This window comes from Dendrobates tinctorius, unplaced genomic scaffold (genome assembly GCF_039654945.1).
Source record: "Dendrobates tinctorius isolate UK_male_01 unplaced genomic scaffold, ASM3965494v1 ptg000120l, whole genome shotgun sequence".
In the NCBI taxonomy this organism is placed as follows: Eukaryota; Metazoa; Chordata; class Amphibia; order Anura; family Dendrobatidae; genus Dendrobates; species Dendrobates tinctorius.
The window spans coordinates 31,497,904-31,517,687 of record NW_027361788.1 but is presented as its reverse complement, the minus strand read 5'-3'; the positions used below and the strand labels follow the sequence as shown (position 1 = coordinate 31,517,687).

Sequence of the window (19,784 nt, the reverse complement as noted above, 5' to 3'; positions counted from 1 at the left end):
TGATCAGTGGTGGTGACGGACCCCCTTTGATCTGACATTGATGACTTATCCTACAGAGAGTGCACCAATTCTTAAGTCCTGGAGATACCCTTTTATTTTGGCATTGTTACCTGGATTATAAGCCACTTTTTCTTCTGCACCTTCTCGACACTGAAGGTCACTTCTTCTTAAATTTGCAGTATCACAGACCTCCGTAACAGGAGAGGTACGCTCATCCTCTGCCTTCTGTGCCCTTTTAAGAAAAAAAAAAATCTATTTGCCACGGTCTCACCAGCTACCTGAACAAACAAAAATCATATACTGTGCAACTTTGCAAATAGTTTCCATAAAAAAATCTGGTTAGTTGATTAGTCTACAGCTTCTATTCAAACCTATGCGTCTCCATGGTAACAGACCACAAACAAAGCCCTCTGTAGTCGGATCCTGCAGTCATCTATTACTTGCTTCGTCTGTCTCATACACACTAGATAGCTATCGGATGAACAATCATTCAGCTGGCAGGTTCCGACTCCTCCATACACCGGAGTGGGAGACAGCTGCGTCCAGACTCCTCTGACCGTGGTTTACTGCTCGGGGGACAACAGGATCAATAGTCCGATATCGCACATGCCAGATCCTTAAACTACTGGTAATTTAGCAAGTAGATGACAGATGATGACTGCAGGATCTGACTACACTAAGCTTGTTTGTAGTCTGTTACCATAGAAACATATAGGTCTGCATAGAAGCTGTAGACACAAAACAGTAGAATTTTTTTTTTAAATTAGGATTTTGCATAGTTGTTACATTTTATATTAAAGATGCATTGTAAGGTTTACCATACTACGTACTGATGGGTTTCAGTTTTTTTTGTTATGTCATCATCATCTTCGGAGAGGTCAGAAATGGCCGACTGGGTATCCTGGTGCATGTACTCAGAAGCCAACATTGAATCCTGGAACGGGATGTATTTGGACTGTTGGGTGGAAAGATCAAGCTCTGAAGTCTGCGGAAAAAATAAGTCTCAAGAACAAACCAGAAGTGCAAAGCTGAAGCCCACTCTCAGGAAGACCACCATGATGGATGACATAGCGCCAGATGTGATGTCCTAATCTATTCATATGAATGGCTGCCATGACCGCTTATTGGAGGGGATTTATCACATTAGTGCAAACATTTACTGTATTTATAGGGGTTATCCTGTGTTAAATGGCTATTTTACATACATAAGCGTGGATGGACGATGGTAGATTGAAGCTTATTTAGATCGGATTGGGGAGATTTTTTTGTTATTTAAATGCATGTAATTGGGGCTAAAAATCACTTCTGTAATTGGGTTTTACTAAACATTTTGCACTCTTTGCCTCATACAGCCTTCATATTGCACTGTCTACTGCTGGCTGCAGAATGAGTTAACTGAGAATATTTCAGTCAGCTCCCTATGATAATCTGACAGGGAATTTTTAACTCTTATTTGTCTTTTTTTGAACTCCTCTGAGCTGATTTATGACCAGTTACTTCATCAAAGCTGAATGAACACTCCATGTCCATATGTTTTGCATACTGTCGGCAGCGCATCATCTGGGATAAAAGATGCGATCAGTTAATTTGTACGCTTATAGCTTGCAGGTAACTGATTGAATCGGAAACAACACGATTGGCTTTCTCCGTCTGTACCGCAAGTGTTACTCCAGATTTGTGCAATTTCTGGTGGATGTGGTCCGCCGACTGCTGTATCCTCAGGATCTCCCTCTGCTGTCTCAGCAACAACTTCCTCTCCTGGTGGGCGGCCTTGTAAATATTGTGCAAGTGCTTAATTTCTGCCTGCGGAAAACAAAATGTTCTGTAAAAGATCTGGAAGAATGTGGAAGAATGTGCTTTGTAAGTGTCTTTCCCTTATAGTCAATATTTCATCCTTGTTCCACCAGCAGCCGCTACGTCAACCACAGTGATCCCACTGCTGTAGCCAGTGATTGGCTGTGGAAGCCCCAGGGCCGTGGGCGAAACGTCGTCTCTATGCAATATCATCTTGATCTCGAATCAAGATGCTAACAATGCCGAAATCAACACGTAATTAAATATTAAGCCTGCTAAGTATTTGTAGGGGTCAGAGAATTCTTAGAAGACCCTGTATTCTGATTTCGAGGGTCATGGCTGAAGAAGGGGGCTGGCTATGGTTTTTATGCTTGTTGATTGCAAAAGAAAAAACTGTGTGACCGGCTGTTCCATTCCCAACTCCCCTCCAAGGACACGGTGATAAGATTAGAAAGTGGAAATTTTGCTAAATCAATAATTAACCTGTGGCTGTTGCAAAACTACAAGTCTCAGCATGCCCATTCAACAATAATTGAAGTTTTGAAACCAGCTGGAGAGGCAGGCAACTAGAAGCATGTCAGGAGGACATCAGCGTCTTACTGGTTGTCTTCCAAAATAACCACATGCCCGTAAGGTCCATGTTTTTTTGTTTCCTCCCTTCCCTTTTTTGTTTGTGTACAGTCCTTGTCAGTCACTGGTCTTCTCTGTTACCTGCTCTTGTTTCAGGTTCCTCTGGATTTCATGCTCCTGTCTCAGGAGTTCTTCCACCTTACTCAGATCATTCTTTGTTTCCCAATATCTGAACAAGCAGAAAATAGAGATTTAATAAATGTAAAAAATAGCATTACTCTAACTTTGCCCTGAAATATATGATTACACCAATGACCCGGAGCATCTGGGGGCTGAGATCACTTGATAACCTCCTTCATTTACCTGATCTGATGTCATCTCCAGCAGTTTTAACAGCTCTAACTGATCAAAACCCTGCAGTCCTCTTCTAACCATGGACCCTCAGGCAATACCTAAATTGTCAGTCCGCCCCTACTATATGACTTTTGCAACGCACAAGATATCAGGTGGGACAATCCTATACAATATGTGAGCTAAGTAACACAAGTCCTATCATAAGTAAAAGCAGAGCGGTTTTGTTTAGGTTCACACAGGATAAAACACCTAGCGCAATCTAGAACAGGATACAACATCTAGAGTAACCTAGAACTAAAGAGGACATGAAGAGTAACCTAGAACTGGAGAAGACAACTAGTGTAACCTAGAACTGGAGAGGACACGAAGAGTAACCTAGGACTGAAAGATACCTAAAAAAAACAAACAAACCTAGAGCTGGAGAGGATGACTAGGGTAACCTATAACTGGATTAGAAACCTAGAGCTATCAAAAACTGAGGATGACTACTAGAGTCACGTATGAGAGTATGACTAGATAATGACTGGAGTGGATGACTAGAGTAACAGAGAACTGGATAGAGTTTTATAGTAACCTACAACTGAAGATGACTAGAGTATCCAAGAACTCCAGAGAACAACTATGGTAACCTAGAACTGGAGAAGATTGCTAGAGTCACCTAGAACCAGAGGACGATTAGAATAACCATCTGGTGGACACAAAACCGGCTGGCTGGCTCAGTCTTTTTTCAATGGAGATCCTAAACTGTCCAATATCTACTCACCCATTTTGATTCGGGAAGCAAGTGTCTTAAAAGGAATGTTTCGTTGGTTAATGATCTATTGTTTAAGTCGGGTTAACTAAAGTCACCAAAAACTAGAGATGATGTCTAGAATAACCTAGAAGTACAAAGGGCAACTAGAGTCACATAGAACTAGAGAGGATGATTAGAGTCACCTAGATCTGGAGAGGATGACTACAGTCAACGACAAATAAAGATAAAGACTAGAGTAATGAAGAACTGGAAAGGTCTAAAGTAACCTACAACTGAAAACGTCAAATACAGTAATCTAGAACTGGAAAAGACGACTAGAGTCACCTAGAACTAGAAAGGACAACTAGAATTAACTAGCACTAAAGGGGATGACTAGAGTCATCTAGAACTAGAGAGTATGACTAGAATAACCTCTGACTGAAGAGGATGACTAGAGTAACCAAGAACTTAAAGGGAATCTGTCACCTATTTTCTCGAGTATCAGCTGCCCGCACCGCCATCAGGGGCTTATCTACAGCATTCTGTAATGCTGTAGATAAGCCCCCCTGATGTAACCTGAAAGATAAGAAAAATGAGTTATATTATACTCACCCAGGGGCGGTCCGTGTCCGGTTTTGGTCAGATGGGTGTCGCGGTCCGGCGCCTCCCATCTTCTAACGGTGACGTTCTCTTTTTTGCTTCCCGTCGTGGCTCCTGCGCAGGCGCACTGCTCTGCCCTATTGAGGGCAAATCAGAGTACTGCAGTGCGCAGGCACCGGGAAAGGTCAGAGAGGTCTGGCGACTGCACACTGCAGGACTCTGCTCTGCCCTCAACAGGGCAGAGCAGTGCGCCTGCACAGGAGAAACGACGTGGTGCAAAGAAGAGGACGTCACCGTTAGAAGATGGGAGGCGCCGGACCGGACTGCGACACCCATTGGACCAAAACCGGACCCGGACCGCCCCTGGGCGAGTATAATATAACTCGTTTTTCTTATCTTTCAGGTTACATCGGGGGGCTTATCTACAGCATTACAGAATGCTGTAGATAAGCCCCTGATGGCGGTGCCGGCAGCTGATACTCGAAAAAATAAGTGACAGATTCTCTTTAAATGGATGGCTAGAGTAACTTAAAACTAGAGAGCACAACCAGACTCACCTAGAACTGGAGGTGATAACTACAGTTACACAGAACTGGAAAAGACAACTAAAGTAATCTAGACATGAAGAAGAGAATGGCTAGAGTAACCTAGTAGAACTAGAGAGCACAACCAGACTTACCTAGAACTAGAGATGATAACTACCCTCACATAGAACTTGAAAAGAAAAATAGAGTAACCTAAAACTGGTGAGGACGACTACAGTAACCTAGAATTAAAAAAAACCTAGAATTACATAAAAGACACCTAAAGTCATCTAAGATTTAACAAGACAGCTAAAATGACCTATAACGTAGGTCACTTATCCGATGCTTAGCCCTGTTCTTTGAGCTAGAAGAAAATCGCTCTCACATCTTCTGGTGATGTAGCAGAGCCAATTCTGCCTTGGTTTTCTCTTTTAGTGCCTCTTCTCGTAGTCGGAGCAGAGCAGTCTGATGTCTCGCACGTAGCTCTTCTTCTCGGAGATACTGCTGAGACATCTCCAGGGTAAAACAAGTGAACATGTTTGGGGAACCATAAAACTCTCCGACTTCACTCCACTGTGAATTAGATTATTGCAGAAAAGAGATAATGACCGACATTATGAACCACAGCATTGTGCTAAGTCCCCCACAGAGCTTGCAATCTAATCTCTCAGTCTCAGAAACATACACCTGGGACAATAGATTAACCTATGAAAAGTGGGAGAAGACCCAAGAAAAGCTCAAGCAAGAGGGGAGATTATATGCACTCTACGACAATGTTACCCAGCTCTAATATATATATAAAAGGAATGTATTTGAACCACGTTCCTCTTCCAGAAACCCCTATATCCATCATTATATCATAGTTACAGTGGGGAAAATAAGTATTTGATACACTGCCGATTTTGCAAGTTTTCCCACCTTCAAAGAGTGGAGAGGTCTGTAATTTTTATCATAGGTACACTTGACTTGTGAGAGACAGAATCTAAAAATAAAAAACAGTCACATTGCATGATTTTTACATCATTAAATTGCATTTTATTGCATGAAATAAGTATTTGATCACCTACCCAAGAATTCTGGCTCTCACAGACCTGTTGGTTTTTCTTTAAGAAGCCTCATACTCTGCACTCATTACCTGTATTAATTGCACCTGTTTGAACTTGTTACCTGTATGAAAGACACCTTGTCCACACACTCAACCACACTCCGACCTCTCCACCATGGCCAAGAACAAAGAGCTGTCTAAGAACACCAGGGACAAAGTTATAGACCTGCACAAGGCTGGGAAGGGCTACAGGATAATAGGCACGGACCATGGTGAGAAGGCAACCACTGTTGTGCAATTATTAGAAAATGGAAGGTGACAGTCCGTCTTCTTCGATCTGAGGCTCCATGCAAGATCTGGCCATGTGGGGTAAAAGGATGATTCTGAGAAAGGTCAGCAATCAGCCCAGGACCACACGGGAGGAACCTGGGCAATGACCTGAAGAGAGCTGAGACCACAGTCTCAAACATTACCGTTTGTTACACACTACAACATCATGGATTAAAACCCTGCAGGGCACACAAGGTCCCCCCTACTCACATCAGCACATGACCAGGCCCGTTTGAAGTTCGCCAATGACCATCTGGATGATCCAGAGGAGGCATGGGAGAAGGTCAAGTGGTCATATGAGACCAAAAAAGAACTTTGAAGAAAGAAGGATGAGTACAAACCAAGAACACAGTCCCAACCGTGAAGCATGGTGCAGGAAACATCAGAATTTGGGAGTGCTTTTCTACAGAGGGGACAGGACGACTGCACCGTATTGAAGGGAGGATGGATGTTCTCATGTATTGCTAAATTTTGGCCAACAACCTCCTTCACTCAGTAAGAGCATTGAACATTGGTCATGGATGAGTCTTCCAGCATAACAAAGACCAGAAACACACAGCCAGGACAACTAAAGCTGGAATCACACATAGCAACTTACCAGCGATCCCGACAACGATATCAACGTGTCAGGATCGCTGGTAAGTCACTATGTGATCGCTGGTGAGCGGTCAAACAGACAGCTTCACCAGCGATTAGCACAGCAACGCCGCGCGCGCAGCATCGCCGTGTTCGTTAGCGCTGATGCCATGGATCCATGTAAAAATTAGATTTAAAATAAAAAATATTGTTATTCTCACCTTCCGACGTCCCGCGCAGCATTCCCGCCTCTCTCCATGCTCCGGTCCCAGTAATCCTTTGCGAGAATTACCGCAATGACGTCCGTTCTCGCGGGATCGCGAAGTCTCGCGGTCATTCTTGCAAAGGATTACTGGGATCGGGAGCGTGGAGAGAGGCGGGAAGACTGCGCGGGACGCCGGAAGGTGAGAACAACAATATTTTTTATTTTATTTATTATTTTACAGCTGATCGCTGGTCTCCCGCCTGTCACACGCAGCGATGTGTGCTGGCCAGCAGGAGACCAGCGTCAAAAGAAATGTCCAGCGGTTTCCTACAGCGATCAGCGATACCGGCAGGGGGGCCGGTCGCTGATCGCTGTCACACACAGCGATCTCGCTGGTGAGATCGCTGTTGTGTCACAAAAGTTGGGACTCAGCAGCAATCTCGCTAGCGAGATTGCTATGTGTGACGGGGCCTTTAGAAGTAGCTCCATAAGAAGCATTTCAAGGTCCTGGAGTGGTCTAGCCTGTCTACAGACCTGAACCCAATAGAAAATCTTTGGATGGAGCTGAAACTCAGTGTTACCCAGCGACAGCCCCAAAACCTGAAAGATCTAGAGAAGATCTGTATGGAGGAGTGGGCCAACATCCCTGCTGCAGTGTGTGCAAACTTGGTCAAGAACTACAGGAAACATCAGACCTCTGCAATTGCAAACAAAGGTTTCTGAACCAAATATTAAGTTCTGTTTTTCTATTGTATCAAATACTTATTTCATGCAATACAGTGCAAATTAATTATGTAAAAATCACACAATATGATTTTCTGTTTGTTTTTTTTGTTTTGCTTTTTTTTTTTAGATTTGGTCTCACAGGAGAAGTGTACCCATCATAAAAATTACAGACCTCTCCATTCTTTGTAGGTGGGAAAACTTGCAAAATTGGCAGTGTATCAAATACTTATTTTTCCTCCTGTATGAATAAATACCTTATAAAAGGTGTTCTCCACGACTGACATATTGATGACCCATCCCCACGTCCCTATCAGCTGTTTTCAGAATCTGATGGCTGTACCCAATGTCCAGAGCTGGAGCAGCGCCGTTAATGGTCATTCCTGAGTACTGCAGCTCAGCTCCCATTCACTTCAATAATAAATAAGCAATGTGATATTTGGTAACAATTACAAAAAAGCAAAACATTCAATGATAAACCAGCACAAGAGAAGAACGCAGATGTGTGCTGCCACCTGCTGGTCACCAGTAAGAAATTAATAAAAAAACTGTGGAGTCTGAACTGAAAATAGGTATTAGACCTACCGGTAATGATGTTTCCAGGAGTCCATCCTTACAGCACCATGGAGGACGTCCTCCTCCTCCTTACAGGGATGGAAAGCACACGAGAGGTTAAAAGGCCCCATCCCATCCCTTTCCCTCAGTGATTTAACAAGAACCACAGCGTGGATAATGCCATAACTCTTTTAATGATACCATCATATTACATCATATGACATAACATAACATAACAGGGAGGGAACTACCCGTGCTGTCAGGATGGACTCCTGGAAACATCATTACCGGTAGGTCTAATACCTATTTTCCAGGACGTCCTCCTGACAGCACCATGGAGAGTACCAAAGCACCTCCTCAGGGTGGGATCACCGCCTGGAGAACTTTTCTCCCAAATGTGGTATGTTGGCCTGATAGCGCGTCAAGTTTGTAGTGCTTGCAAAATGTATTCAGGCTGGCCCAAGTTGCTGCTCTACAAATCTGCTCGACTGAGGCGCCTGCGCGTTTGGCCCAGGAGGCTGAAACTGCCCTAGTAGAGTGGGCCCTTAAGGTATCTGGTGGGCTGGCGCCTTCCGACTGGTAGGCGTCTGAAATTACTGAGGTGATCCATCTTGCGATGGACGCCTTAGAGGCTTTTCTCCCCCTATTTTTACCCCCGAAGAGGATGAACAGGTTTGAGTCAATATGCCAGTCATTGGTGGCCTCTAGATAGCTTATAACTGCCTGTCTTACGTCTAGGGAGTGGAGACGCTGTTCTTTCTCATTTTGGGGATTGCTGCAGAAGGATGGTAGCACTATCTCCTGATTGATATTCTGGTATGAGGCTACCTTGGGGATAAATGCCGGATCTAACCTTAAGGTTATATGATCATCTCTGATCTGGAGATAAGGATCTTTGGTGGACAGGGCCTGGATCTCCCCTATTCTTTTGGCCGTGGTAATGGCTACCTGGAAAGCCGTCTTCCGAGAGAGAGTTGAAATGGTCATTCTTTCACTAGGTGTGTAGGGGCCCCTAAATAAGGATCTGAGTACCAGGCCTAGGTCCCAGGGCGGGGTTAGCTGTCTAATTGTGGGGCGAAGACGCTGCGTGGCCTTTATGAATCTTACCACCCAAGGATGGGAGGCTAAAGTGTAGTCGAAGAAGGCGCTCAAAGCCGAAATCTGGACCTTTAACGTGCTGTGTTTAAGGCCTTTATTATATCCCGACTGTAGGAAGTCTAGGACACTAGGGAGGTCGGGGGTACCTGCCGAGAGGTCGGACCTGCCACCTTCCAGGCAGAATCTCTTCCATATTTTCCTGTAGATTGCAGATGTTACCGGTTTTCTGCTGGCCAGTAGCGTGGATATGACCGGCTCGGATAAGCCCTTTGCTCTCAGGATGTCCCTTTCAGGATCCATGCCGAGAGGTGTAGCCTTGTTGGGTCTGGATGGCGAATCGGGCCCTGGTGGATAACGTCTCCCTTCAGGGGTAGCTCGACTGGGTTTCCTACTGCCATGGCTCCTAGCAGCGGAAACCAGCTTCTTTTTGGCCAGTATGGCACTATTAATATCACCGACGCGCGGTCCTCGCGGATCTTCCTGAGTACCGCCGGTATCAGCGCCAGTGGTGGGAATGCATACAAGAGGGGTTCCCTCCAGGCCTGGCTCAGGGCATCCACTCCGTCCGGGTGGTTCGCCGGGTTCAAAGAGTAGAATCTGGCGACCTTTGAGTTCTTCCGGTTTGCAAACAGGTCTATACTGGGGGTCCCCCAGCGCCGACATAGCTGATGGAAGATTTCTTCGTTTAGTTCCCACTCTGTCGGGCTGACCTGCTGTCTGCTTAGATAGTCTGCTACTATGCTCTGAGAACCCTCCAGGTGGATTGCCGTTATGGAGAGGACCACCTCTTTTGCCCAGGCGAATATTCGTCCTGCAAGTGTCTGGAGTGGTCGATGTTTCGGACCTCCCTGGTGCTTCAGGAATGAGACTGCCGTTGTGTTGTCGGACAATATCCAGACATGTCGATTTCTCACTACCGACCGGTTCTGACGCAGGGCTTCCCAGACCGCATAGAGCTCCCTGAAGTTGGAGGATCTGTTTCTGATGCTGACCGGCCATCTTCCCTGGAAAATTCTCCCTTCTACGTGGGCTCCCCATCCCCACGTACTGGCGTCTGTGGTGATTACCACGTACGGCGAGGTTGTCCATAGCACGCCCACCTGTAAGTTCTGGGGCTGTATCCACCACCGTAGTGATCTTTTTACCGTGTCTGGTAAGGATATGGGCCTGTCGAGAGAATCCTGATGCCTGTTCCATCCTGCGAGGATTTCTTTTTGCAGGGGCCTCGAATGGGTCTGGGCCCATCTGACGCATGGAATGCAAGCCGTCGACAGACCCAGGACCTCCATTGCACCTCTTATGGAGAAGCGATGTCTCAGTAGTCCCCTGACTCTGTCCTGAATTATCCGCTGCTTTTTTCTCGGTAGCAGGGATATTCTGTCTCTTGAGTCTACAAGGACTCCCAGGAAGATTTTCCTGCTTTCTGGCTTTAGGTCTGACTTTTGTTCGTTGATCAACCAGCCGAGATACTCCAGTGTTCTGATCGTTCGGCTCCTTTCCTGAATGAGCCTTTCTTCTGATCCTGCGACTAGGAGAAAGTCGTCTAGATATGGTATTATAATGACTCCCTGATTTCTCAGGTAGGCTACCACCTCCGCTACCAGCTTTGTGAATATTCGGGGAGCCGAAGCCAGCCCGAACGGAAGGCACTGGAACTGGAAGTTGCAGGTCCGGGACGGTAGACTGATAGCGAATCTTAGTAAGCTTTGAGATAAGGGATGGATGGGGACCTGATAGTATGCACTCTTCAGGTCCAGAGTACACATGACGGCATTCCTGTCTATAAGTTGAATTGCCGAACGAATTGATTCCATTTGAAACCTTTTGTATACCACCCAAGCATTTAGGGGTTTTAAGTTTATGATCGTTCTGGCCTCGCCAGATGGTTTTGTAATGGAGAATAGGGAAGAGTAATGACCTCTTCCCCTCTCCTGCTGCGGAACTGGCACTATGACCTCTGACCTGAGCAGGTCCTGTAGATCTGCCCACATGGTAGAGTCTTCCGGGACTACGGTGGGGGTGATGTATCTGTTGGGGGGTGGGGAATAACATTCTATGCTGTACCCTTCTGTGATGGTTCTGAGGACCCACTGGTTCTGGGTTACCTGGCGCCACCTTGCTGCGAATCGTCGCAGTCTTCCCCCGACCCCTATGGCGTCATTGCCTTCTAGACCTGGAGGATGACGCGAAAAGAGGGGCTTTGCTTCTCCCTCCCTGGCTCTGAGTGTTTCTAAAGGAGCCCCTGTTGGATCTACCCTGGCTCCTAAAGTCGGTCTGTCTCCTGAAAAAGGACCCTCTACGAAAGGACTGGGGACGCTTGGGTTTTTCTTCTGGAAACCCCTTGTTTTTATCAGACACCTGCTCTAGGATGCTATCTAGAGCTGGCCCGAACACCCTTGAGCCTGAAAAGGGGATGGAGCAAAGCTTTGCCCTTGAAGCATTATCCCCAGACCAAGACTTCAGCCAAACCGCTCGCCTAGCTGCATTGGAAAGGGAGCTGTTTCTAGCTGCGAATGTTACGGACTCGGCCGACGTATCTGAAAGGAACGCAGTGGCTGATTTCATCAGAGGGAGGGAAGCTAGGATCTCAGATCTAGGGGTCTTGTTGGATAAATGCTCTTCCAACTGCCCCACCCATAAGAACATGGACCTGGCCACCGAGGTGGCTGCTATGTTAACCTTAGTAAGGGCAGCTGCCGTTTCCCATGTTCGCTTTAATAGAACATCTGCCTTCCGGTCCATCGGGTCTCTGAGACTTGATGAGTCCCCGAAGGGGATGGCGGTCTTTTTGGTCACCTTAGCTACAGGAACATTAATTTTAGGAACTTCCTCCCACAATCGTGTTTCCTCTGGGTCAAAGGGCAGTCGGCTCTTAAAGCCCCGAGACAGTACGAGTCGACGTTCTGCCTCCTTCCATTCTTCTAGGACCATTGTCTTAATGTGTTCGCTTACGGGGAACACAGTTTGTTTCCGAGCGACCAGTCCCCCAAACATCAGGTCCTGTCAGGACTGCGGTTTTGGAACATCCTCGATCTGCATGGTGTTCCTTACCACCTGCACCAAGTCATCGGTGTCCTCTAACTTAAACAGGTATTTCCTGCCTTGGTCCCTCCTGTCAGTCGGGATCTCCCCCTCCTCCTCGGGATCCGAGTCCCGGGGGTCTGACCCCTCAAGCGAGCTTGTCTCCGAGGCTAGCTCCATCTCCCACCTCGGCCGCTTCCGGCTTGGCCCCGGACTAGGGGACTGCTGCCGAGAGAGACTGGATCTGGAGGCCTGTACTTCCTCCCGAATCAAGGATCGCATCTCGGCAAGGAGGGACGGCTGCTCATCTCTTACAACCCTTGAATTGCAGGGTCCACAGAGTCTTGATATAGGTGTCTGGCAGCTTTACCCTGCAAACCGGGCATCTGACAGATTTAGATGTGGCCTTTGCCGAATCCTTAACCTCTGTAGGGGGGCTGGGGTACCCTTCTCCTGTACAATACAGAACAGGGATAGTCGGGTCAGTGTCCTGGGCTGCGGGGAAGGTCGTGTGGGGGTTGGATTGCGCAAGGCGCACTTACCCCTCTGTCGGCTGGCGCCTCTGGGTCCATACCACCGAAGCAGCTGCTGGCGTGCGGTGAGCTGCTGGCGTGCGGTGAGCCCGCTGACGTGCGCTAAGCCTGCTGGCGTGCGCTGCTTGCTGGCGTGCTGATTTGAAGTCGGCGAGTGACGTCATCGCCGCGCTCCGGGTCCTCCCGCGATGCCTGAGATCGCGCCGGCCACTTCCGCTTCCTGCCCAGCTCTGAAGCCCCGCCCGTCGGGCGTCCTGCAATGGCGGCGCCCACCGGCTTTCTGCGTGGACCCGGCTTCTAGCTGCCCCTGCAGCGTGGCCTGGGTTCTCTGTCGCCGGCGCCCGCACCGCCCCCTGCGTGCGGGGTCCCGGCTTACCGTGGCACTGCGGTCCGGCCTAGAGCCGAGGGCCTCCCACCGGGAGGAGCGGCTCCCTCCAGGAGCGACGTCCTGCTCCTGGCTTTGGGGCAGAGGGACTCACAACAGGGAAGTGTCGGCCTTGGGCATCCTGACAGGGGGAAGGATTGGACTGGCCGCCCGATCCCCCTTCGCCCTCCGGTAAGCTTCCTGCTCTTCCTCTCGTATGTCCCTCCATGCAGGGACAGGAAAGACACTGAGGGAAAGGGGTGGGACGGGGCCTTTTAACCTCTCACGTGCTTTCCTGTCCCTGTAAGGAGGAGGAGGACGTCCTCCATGGTGCTGTCAGGAGGACGTCCTGGAAAAAGTAAATTAATGTGTATGCACAATGTAAGTGCATATTAACAAATGACCATTAACCAGAGAAAACAAAAAACACAAATATCCTGAACTAAAAAGTAAAAAATAAACTGCAAATAATGTATAAAGGTAATAATAATAATAATAATAATAATAATAATAATGGTATTTAGTAAACAGAATTTTGATCAAAATAATGTACAAGCCATCCAGCCATGTCACGGCAACCCTTGTGGAACAGTCCCTACTCTAGTATTTAAAACCTTTTCACTTGCCAAGTGACGTGAATGTGAACAAGGATCGAGCGGCTGAACCACTAGTAAATGCTTAGGCCAGACAGGATGGTTTTCCCAGCTCAGAAAGAGGGCGGTCACACCCATATATGCACTGAATGCACAATGAAATGAATAAAAAACGAATCTGAACTGAAAAAGTAAGTTAATGTGTATGCACAATGTAAGTGCATATTAACACATGACCATTAACCAGAGAAAACAGAAAGCAAAACACACAAATATCCTTAACTAAAAAAATAAACTGCAAATAATGCATAAAGGTAATAATAATAATAAGGGTATTTAGTAAACATAATTTTGATCAAAATAATGTACAAGCCATCCCGCGACGTCACGGCAACCCTTGTGGGACAGTCCCTACTCTAGTATTTAAAACCTTTTCACTTGCCAAGTGACGTGAATGTGAACAAGGATCGAGCGGCTGAACCACTAGTAAAAGCTTAGGCCAGACAGGATGGTTTTCCCAGGTCAGAAAGAGGGCGGTCACACCCATATATGCACTGAATGCACAATGAAATGAATAAAAAACGAATCTGAACTGAAAAAGTAAGTTAATGTGTATGCACAATGTAAGTGCATATTAACACATGACCATTAACCAGAGAAAAAAAAACAACACAAATTCTGTACATATATGGGTGTGACCGCCCTCTTTCTGAGCTGGGAAAACCATCCTGTCTGCAACTAACAAGTATAATGTGAACAAGGGTTACCTATAACCGACTAACTGAAAAAAACCCTATTAAAATATGACTTATTAAGTACAAAAATAACAATATAAAATTGCACAGATGTCCCCTATTATAAAGCCTAGTAAAAACGGGCTATTGTATTGCTGGAAAGAGATAAGGCATAGCAGTCAAACCAAATCTAACCAGCTGAATCTGCCAATCCAATCATGTGGTCAGAAAAACCTGAATCATAGCAGTTAAAAACTGCACAATACTATTATAGCCCAAAAACCTCAAAAAATGGAAAAAAAGAGGAAATGGGCATAAAGAAGATGTATAAAAATTGATAATACGTGCTACCATCTGATAATTTCACTCAGCCGATGTGAAGAAAAGAGTGACCTGGCCCTATACAAAATGACTATCTGAACACCTAACTAGGTGCGGAGGTTGGCACCCTAAGAAATACGAGAATGGCGTCCCTGCTCGTGCGATGGCTATCCCTAATGTCCTATATCATCCTATAAGACGACAGATTAAAAACAGAGGGCCAGATGGCCTGTATCCATTTTCTTAGAATATCTTCATGAATGCAGTAAAGTAGATTTATACAATCATATATGCATGTGAGGAAAGGTAGAAAGTCCAGACAGTCTGAATAGATGCATAACACTCACACACAGTAGAACCAGTTGCATATAAATTTGTAGCAAATTATGCCCTTTCCCAAAACCACTATGTTATGTATATGAAGTATATATAAAAATCACATCAAGTACCCAGATAAAAAACTGCCCATTAGACACAATGATGAATCAATGGTAGGTAAACAGGAACGGCTTATCTGATAACAAATTGTCAGAAATCATGAAAGCAAACAAAGATACCACTGAATGTATCAGATTTTCAAGTCTCAGTGTAAATTAGTAGGGGTGCTACAGCCACTCCAGATATCAGATATATATCATACCCCTAGTTTAAATCACCAAATACTGACAACAATAAGCCCATTCATGGGAAAAAAACAAAACAAAACAGTACTTATCTGTGAATATAAACTCCTTCATAATGATATCCATAAGGTCCATGATAACATCATTCCCCAGATATAGTCCGCACACTCTCAACGCGTTTCCCCCTACTGCGGGTTCATCAGGAGAGATGCATATTGGTCAGAGTGGTCTGGCAGTGGAGACTAATCCAATTGATGAGGCTGCCATCCTGTCTGGCCTAAGCTTTTACTAGTGGTTCAGTCGCTCGATCCTTGTTCACATTCACGTCACTTGGCAAGTGAAAAGGTTTTAAATACTAGAGTAGGACTGTCCCACAAGGGTTGCCTTGACGTGGCGGGATGGCTTGTACATTATTTTGATCAAAATTATGTTTACTAAATACACTTATTATTATTACCTTTATGCATTATTTGCAGTTTATTTTTACTTTTTAGTTTAGGATATTTGTGTTTTTTGTTTTCAGCAGTAAGAAATTGCAGGTAGACCCTTTTTTCAAGATTATAACTACTTTTTCACTTAGCATCTTATATAAGCACTAGCTGAAGAGCCCAACGTTGCCCGGGCATAGTAACTAACTACGGTTAATTATAACAATTATAATGATTATATATACACATCATCCCGTCAGCCAGAGCCACCGGACTACTACCACTAATATCCCACATCATCCCGTCACAGCCGCCGGACTACTACCATTAATATCCAACATCATCCCGTCAGCCAGAGCCACCGGACTACTATCCCTAATAACCCACATCATCCCATCAGCCAGAGCCACCGGACTACTACCACTAATATCCCACATCATCCCGTCACAGCCGCCGGACTACTACCCCTAATATCCAACATCATTCCGTCAAAGCCACCGGACTACCACCCTAATATCCCACATCATCCAGTAAGCCAGAGCCACCAGACTACCACCCCTTATATCCCACATCATCCCATCAACCAGAGCCACCGGACTACTATCACTAATATCCCACATAATCCCGTCAGCCAGAGCCACCGGACTACTACCCCTAATAACCCACATCATCCCATCAGCCAGAGCCACCGGACTACTACCACTAATATCCCACATCATCCCGTCAGCCAGAGCCACAGGACTACTACCACTAATATCCCACATCATCCCGTCATCCAGAGCCACCGGACTACTATCCCTAATATCCCACATCATCCCATCAGCCAGAGCCACCGGACTACTATCACTAATATCCCACATAATCCCGTCAGCCAGAGCCACCGGACTACTACCCCTAATAACCCACATCATCCCATCAGCCAGAGCCACCGGACTACTACCACTAATATCCCACATCATCCCGTCAGCCAGAGCCACAGGACTACTACCACTAATATCCCACATCATCCCGTCATCCAGAGCCACCGGACTACTATCCCTAATATCCCACATCATCCCGTCAGCCTGGGGTCAGAACCAGAGCGCTGAGTGGCAAGGTCCTAACTTTGATACCGGGGATCCCTTTAAGAGAGGCCTGGCATCAGAACCTGAGTGCTGAATGGATTTGCCCTGACTTCCATACCAATGATCCCTTTAATAGAAGCCTGGAGTCAGAATCAGAGCGCTGAGGGATTTGCCCTAACTTCCATACCAGAGATCCCTTTAAGAGGGAAGATGTGACTATGGGATGGAGGATGTGTGATGGGTATATGGGCACGGGAGGGGGGATTCATTTCTGTCATGTGCTCTCTTGCTCCTTTCTAGGACGCAGACAATGGCTCGGAGCTTATGTTCCCGGGGATGCTAGCTTTCTCCCACTCGGTCAGTGTCTGCAGAGGTGTTGTCGTGGAGTGGGAAAACTGTTGCTCATAGCAACCAATCACAGCTCAGCTTCTTTTAAACAGCTCTGGTGAAGTGAAAGATGCTTCGTGATTGACTGGTGATACACACATACATTAAATTTTATATATATATAGATTTTTTTTCTCCTAGGATCACCCTATAAAAAAGTTACAGTGTTGACAGAAAGACTAACAAGGAGCATGGTACAATTCTCAAAAAATGTGTATAAATAGACTATGTTGTATGTGCCGAATTTTTACAATGCTTTTCTGGGAGAGTACGGTAACTTCACAATTATAATGGCTAATAGGGGTATATAATCATTAAAAGGGTATCTTCATCACAACCACCCCTTTCCAAATACCATGATAGGTCGTACAGAGGAGTGACAGTTGTTTATTGTAATACTGCACTTCTACCAGTAGGAGTCGCTGCATGAGAAGTGAGCAGTCTGTGAGCCTCTTTAGTTGTGTACTGAGGGTCTCAGCTCTACAACTGTCATGCATATGACCAGTCAAACAGCACACCAGCCCCACAAACACTGAATGGAAAATTCAGTAGGATTTCCAGTTCACTTCCCCAGTGACCAGCATTACGTTACCTTGCTTGTGGAGTCAGTGTGGTCCCAAGATTGCTCCAGGCTTTCCGTCTCAGTTGGTGCAGCACTCACTATGTGAAATGAAAAAAATAATTTTGTAACTTTGAAAAAAAAAAAAAAGTGGGGGCAGAGAGATAATATGGCCGGGGAGACGGGAAAGAAATCCTTCCTTCAGCACTTTTGACTGCTAGGTGACGTTATCATGAGTCAAGTGACCCGGGTGTCTGTATGAGGAGAACTTGCTCCACTGGACATTGTGGGAATGTAAAATTGCAACATGCTTTATAGAGATGTTTAGTTCATGCCTGAAGCAAAAGCAGGACTTTAAAGAGGACCTGTCACAACCCATAAATATGTAATTTGTTTACCTGCTGAAAAATAGGCATTAGACCTACCAGTAATTATGTTTCCAGGAGTCCATCCTGACAGCACCAGGGAGGACGTCCCTCGCCTCCTTGCAGGGACAGGAAGAGCACACAAGAGGTTAAAAACTGTCTCCACCCCCATTCCCTCAAGTGTTTTTCCAAGTACCACACCGTGGATGATGCAACTGAACACTTTATTTACAGAATCATATTACAACATATGATATAATTATTTCGGGAAGGGAACTATCCGTGCTGTCAGGATGGACTCCTGGAAACATAATTACCGGTAGGTCTAATGCCTATTTTCCAGGACGTCCCTCCTGACAACACCAGGGAGAATACCAAAGTATCCCCTTAGGGTGGGATGACTGCCGAGAACCATTCTCCCGAAAGCAGTCTGTTGGTTAGATAATACCTATAATTTGTAATGTTTACAGAATGTGTCCAACCTGGACCAGGTTGCGGCCCTACAGATTTGGTTTACTGAAGCCCCTGCCCTTTCTGCCCAGGAAACTGATAATGCTCCTGTTGAATGAGCTTTTAACCCTTCTGGGGGAGGAACCCCCTGAGAGACATAGGCTAAACTGATTAGCGATGTTATCCATCTCGCGATGGAGGCTTTTGAGGCTTTCCTCCCTTTGTTTTTCCCCCCAAAGAGTAGAAATAGGTTATGGTCCTGTCTCCAACCATGCGTGGCCTTGATGTAATCAATAACTGCCTGGCGTACGTCTAATTCGTGCAGGGCCCTGTGTCATTTGAGGGGTTCTCACAAAAGGAAGGCAAAAAGGTGGGGGTCTAGTCTCATGATTATACGATCCTCCCAGATTCGGAGATATGGGTCTCGGATAGATAGCGCCTGTATCTCACTTATCCGTTTCGCGGTGGTGATCGCCACTAAGAATGCTACTGTGGCGCCCCTGAGGCTTCAGTCGCCACAGAGGTACTGCACCTTCTCCTAAGGTGTAGTGCCCCTCCATCCAGGTAGGCTGGGAACTCCTTTCCGCATTCCAACACCTGCACCCCACACACACAGGATAGTTCAGCAGGGACCCATCCATGCTTTATGCTGGAAAGGTCATAGGGTGCCTTTTGTGGTCCCTGGCTTCATAACACGAGAGGTGCTGGGGAGGCGGGTGGAGTTAGATATAAAAGAGAGGGAAGGTGTAGGATTTCAGGTCAGTCTGACAGAATGTCAGTCTGGGGTGAGTCCCAGAGAGAGAGCAGGCTGACAGCAGGTCAGCCTGAGAGGAGCTCAAGGCGGAGGAAGGCAGTCAGTCAGGAGAGGCTGAGGACTGGTCTTAGTGGAGCGAGCTCCTCAGGGAAGGAAGAGAAGGAGAAAGAGACGTAGACTGAAGACTACAGATTCCATAAGAGAGATAGAACAGAACGGAACGAAGGAGAATAGAAGGACGGTGGGAAGCAGGTTGAGAAAGAGAGAGAACCCTTCCAGTCCAGAGAGCGCAAAGGCCGGGGCCCGGTCCCCGAGGTTGATTGGAACTTTATGTCCGGCAACAGACACCGGAGGAGTAGTGAGCCGCTAACGCCTTGCTCCCATCATAGACTTGGGACACAACAGCAACTGAATAGAGCCGGGACGCAGTGAGGAGTCCCTGAGCAGGCTACAGCTGTCTGTCATACAAGTAAAGACTAGG

At 46.4% G+C, this 19,784-nt stretch overlaps 1 protein-coding gene across 1 annotated transcript in view; it reads right to left on the bottom strand.

The window, feature by feature from the left end:
* CCDC187 (coiled-coil domain containing 187) overlaps positions 1 to 19,784 on the bottom strand; it is a 186,210-nt gene that overhangs the window by 27,963 nt on the left and 138,463 nt on the right. The window contains exons 20-25 of the mRNA XM_073541044.1: positions 17,768 to 17,835; positions 4,961 to 5,148; positions 2,506 to 2,593; positions 1,657 to 1,803; positions 819 to 985; positions 111 to 232 (exon numbers count right to left, since the gene is read on the bottom strand). Of these exons, the coding sequence (XP_073397145.1) occupies positions 111 to 232; positions 819 to 985; positions 1,657 to 1,803; positions 2,506 to 2,593; positions 4,961 to 5,148; positions 17,768 to 17,835 (780 nt within the window). The remainder of the gene's footprint in view (positions 1 to 110; positions 233 to 818; positions 986 to 1,656; positions 1,804 to 2,505; positions 2,594 to 4,960; positions 5,149 to 17,767; positions 17,836 to 19,784) is intronic.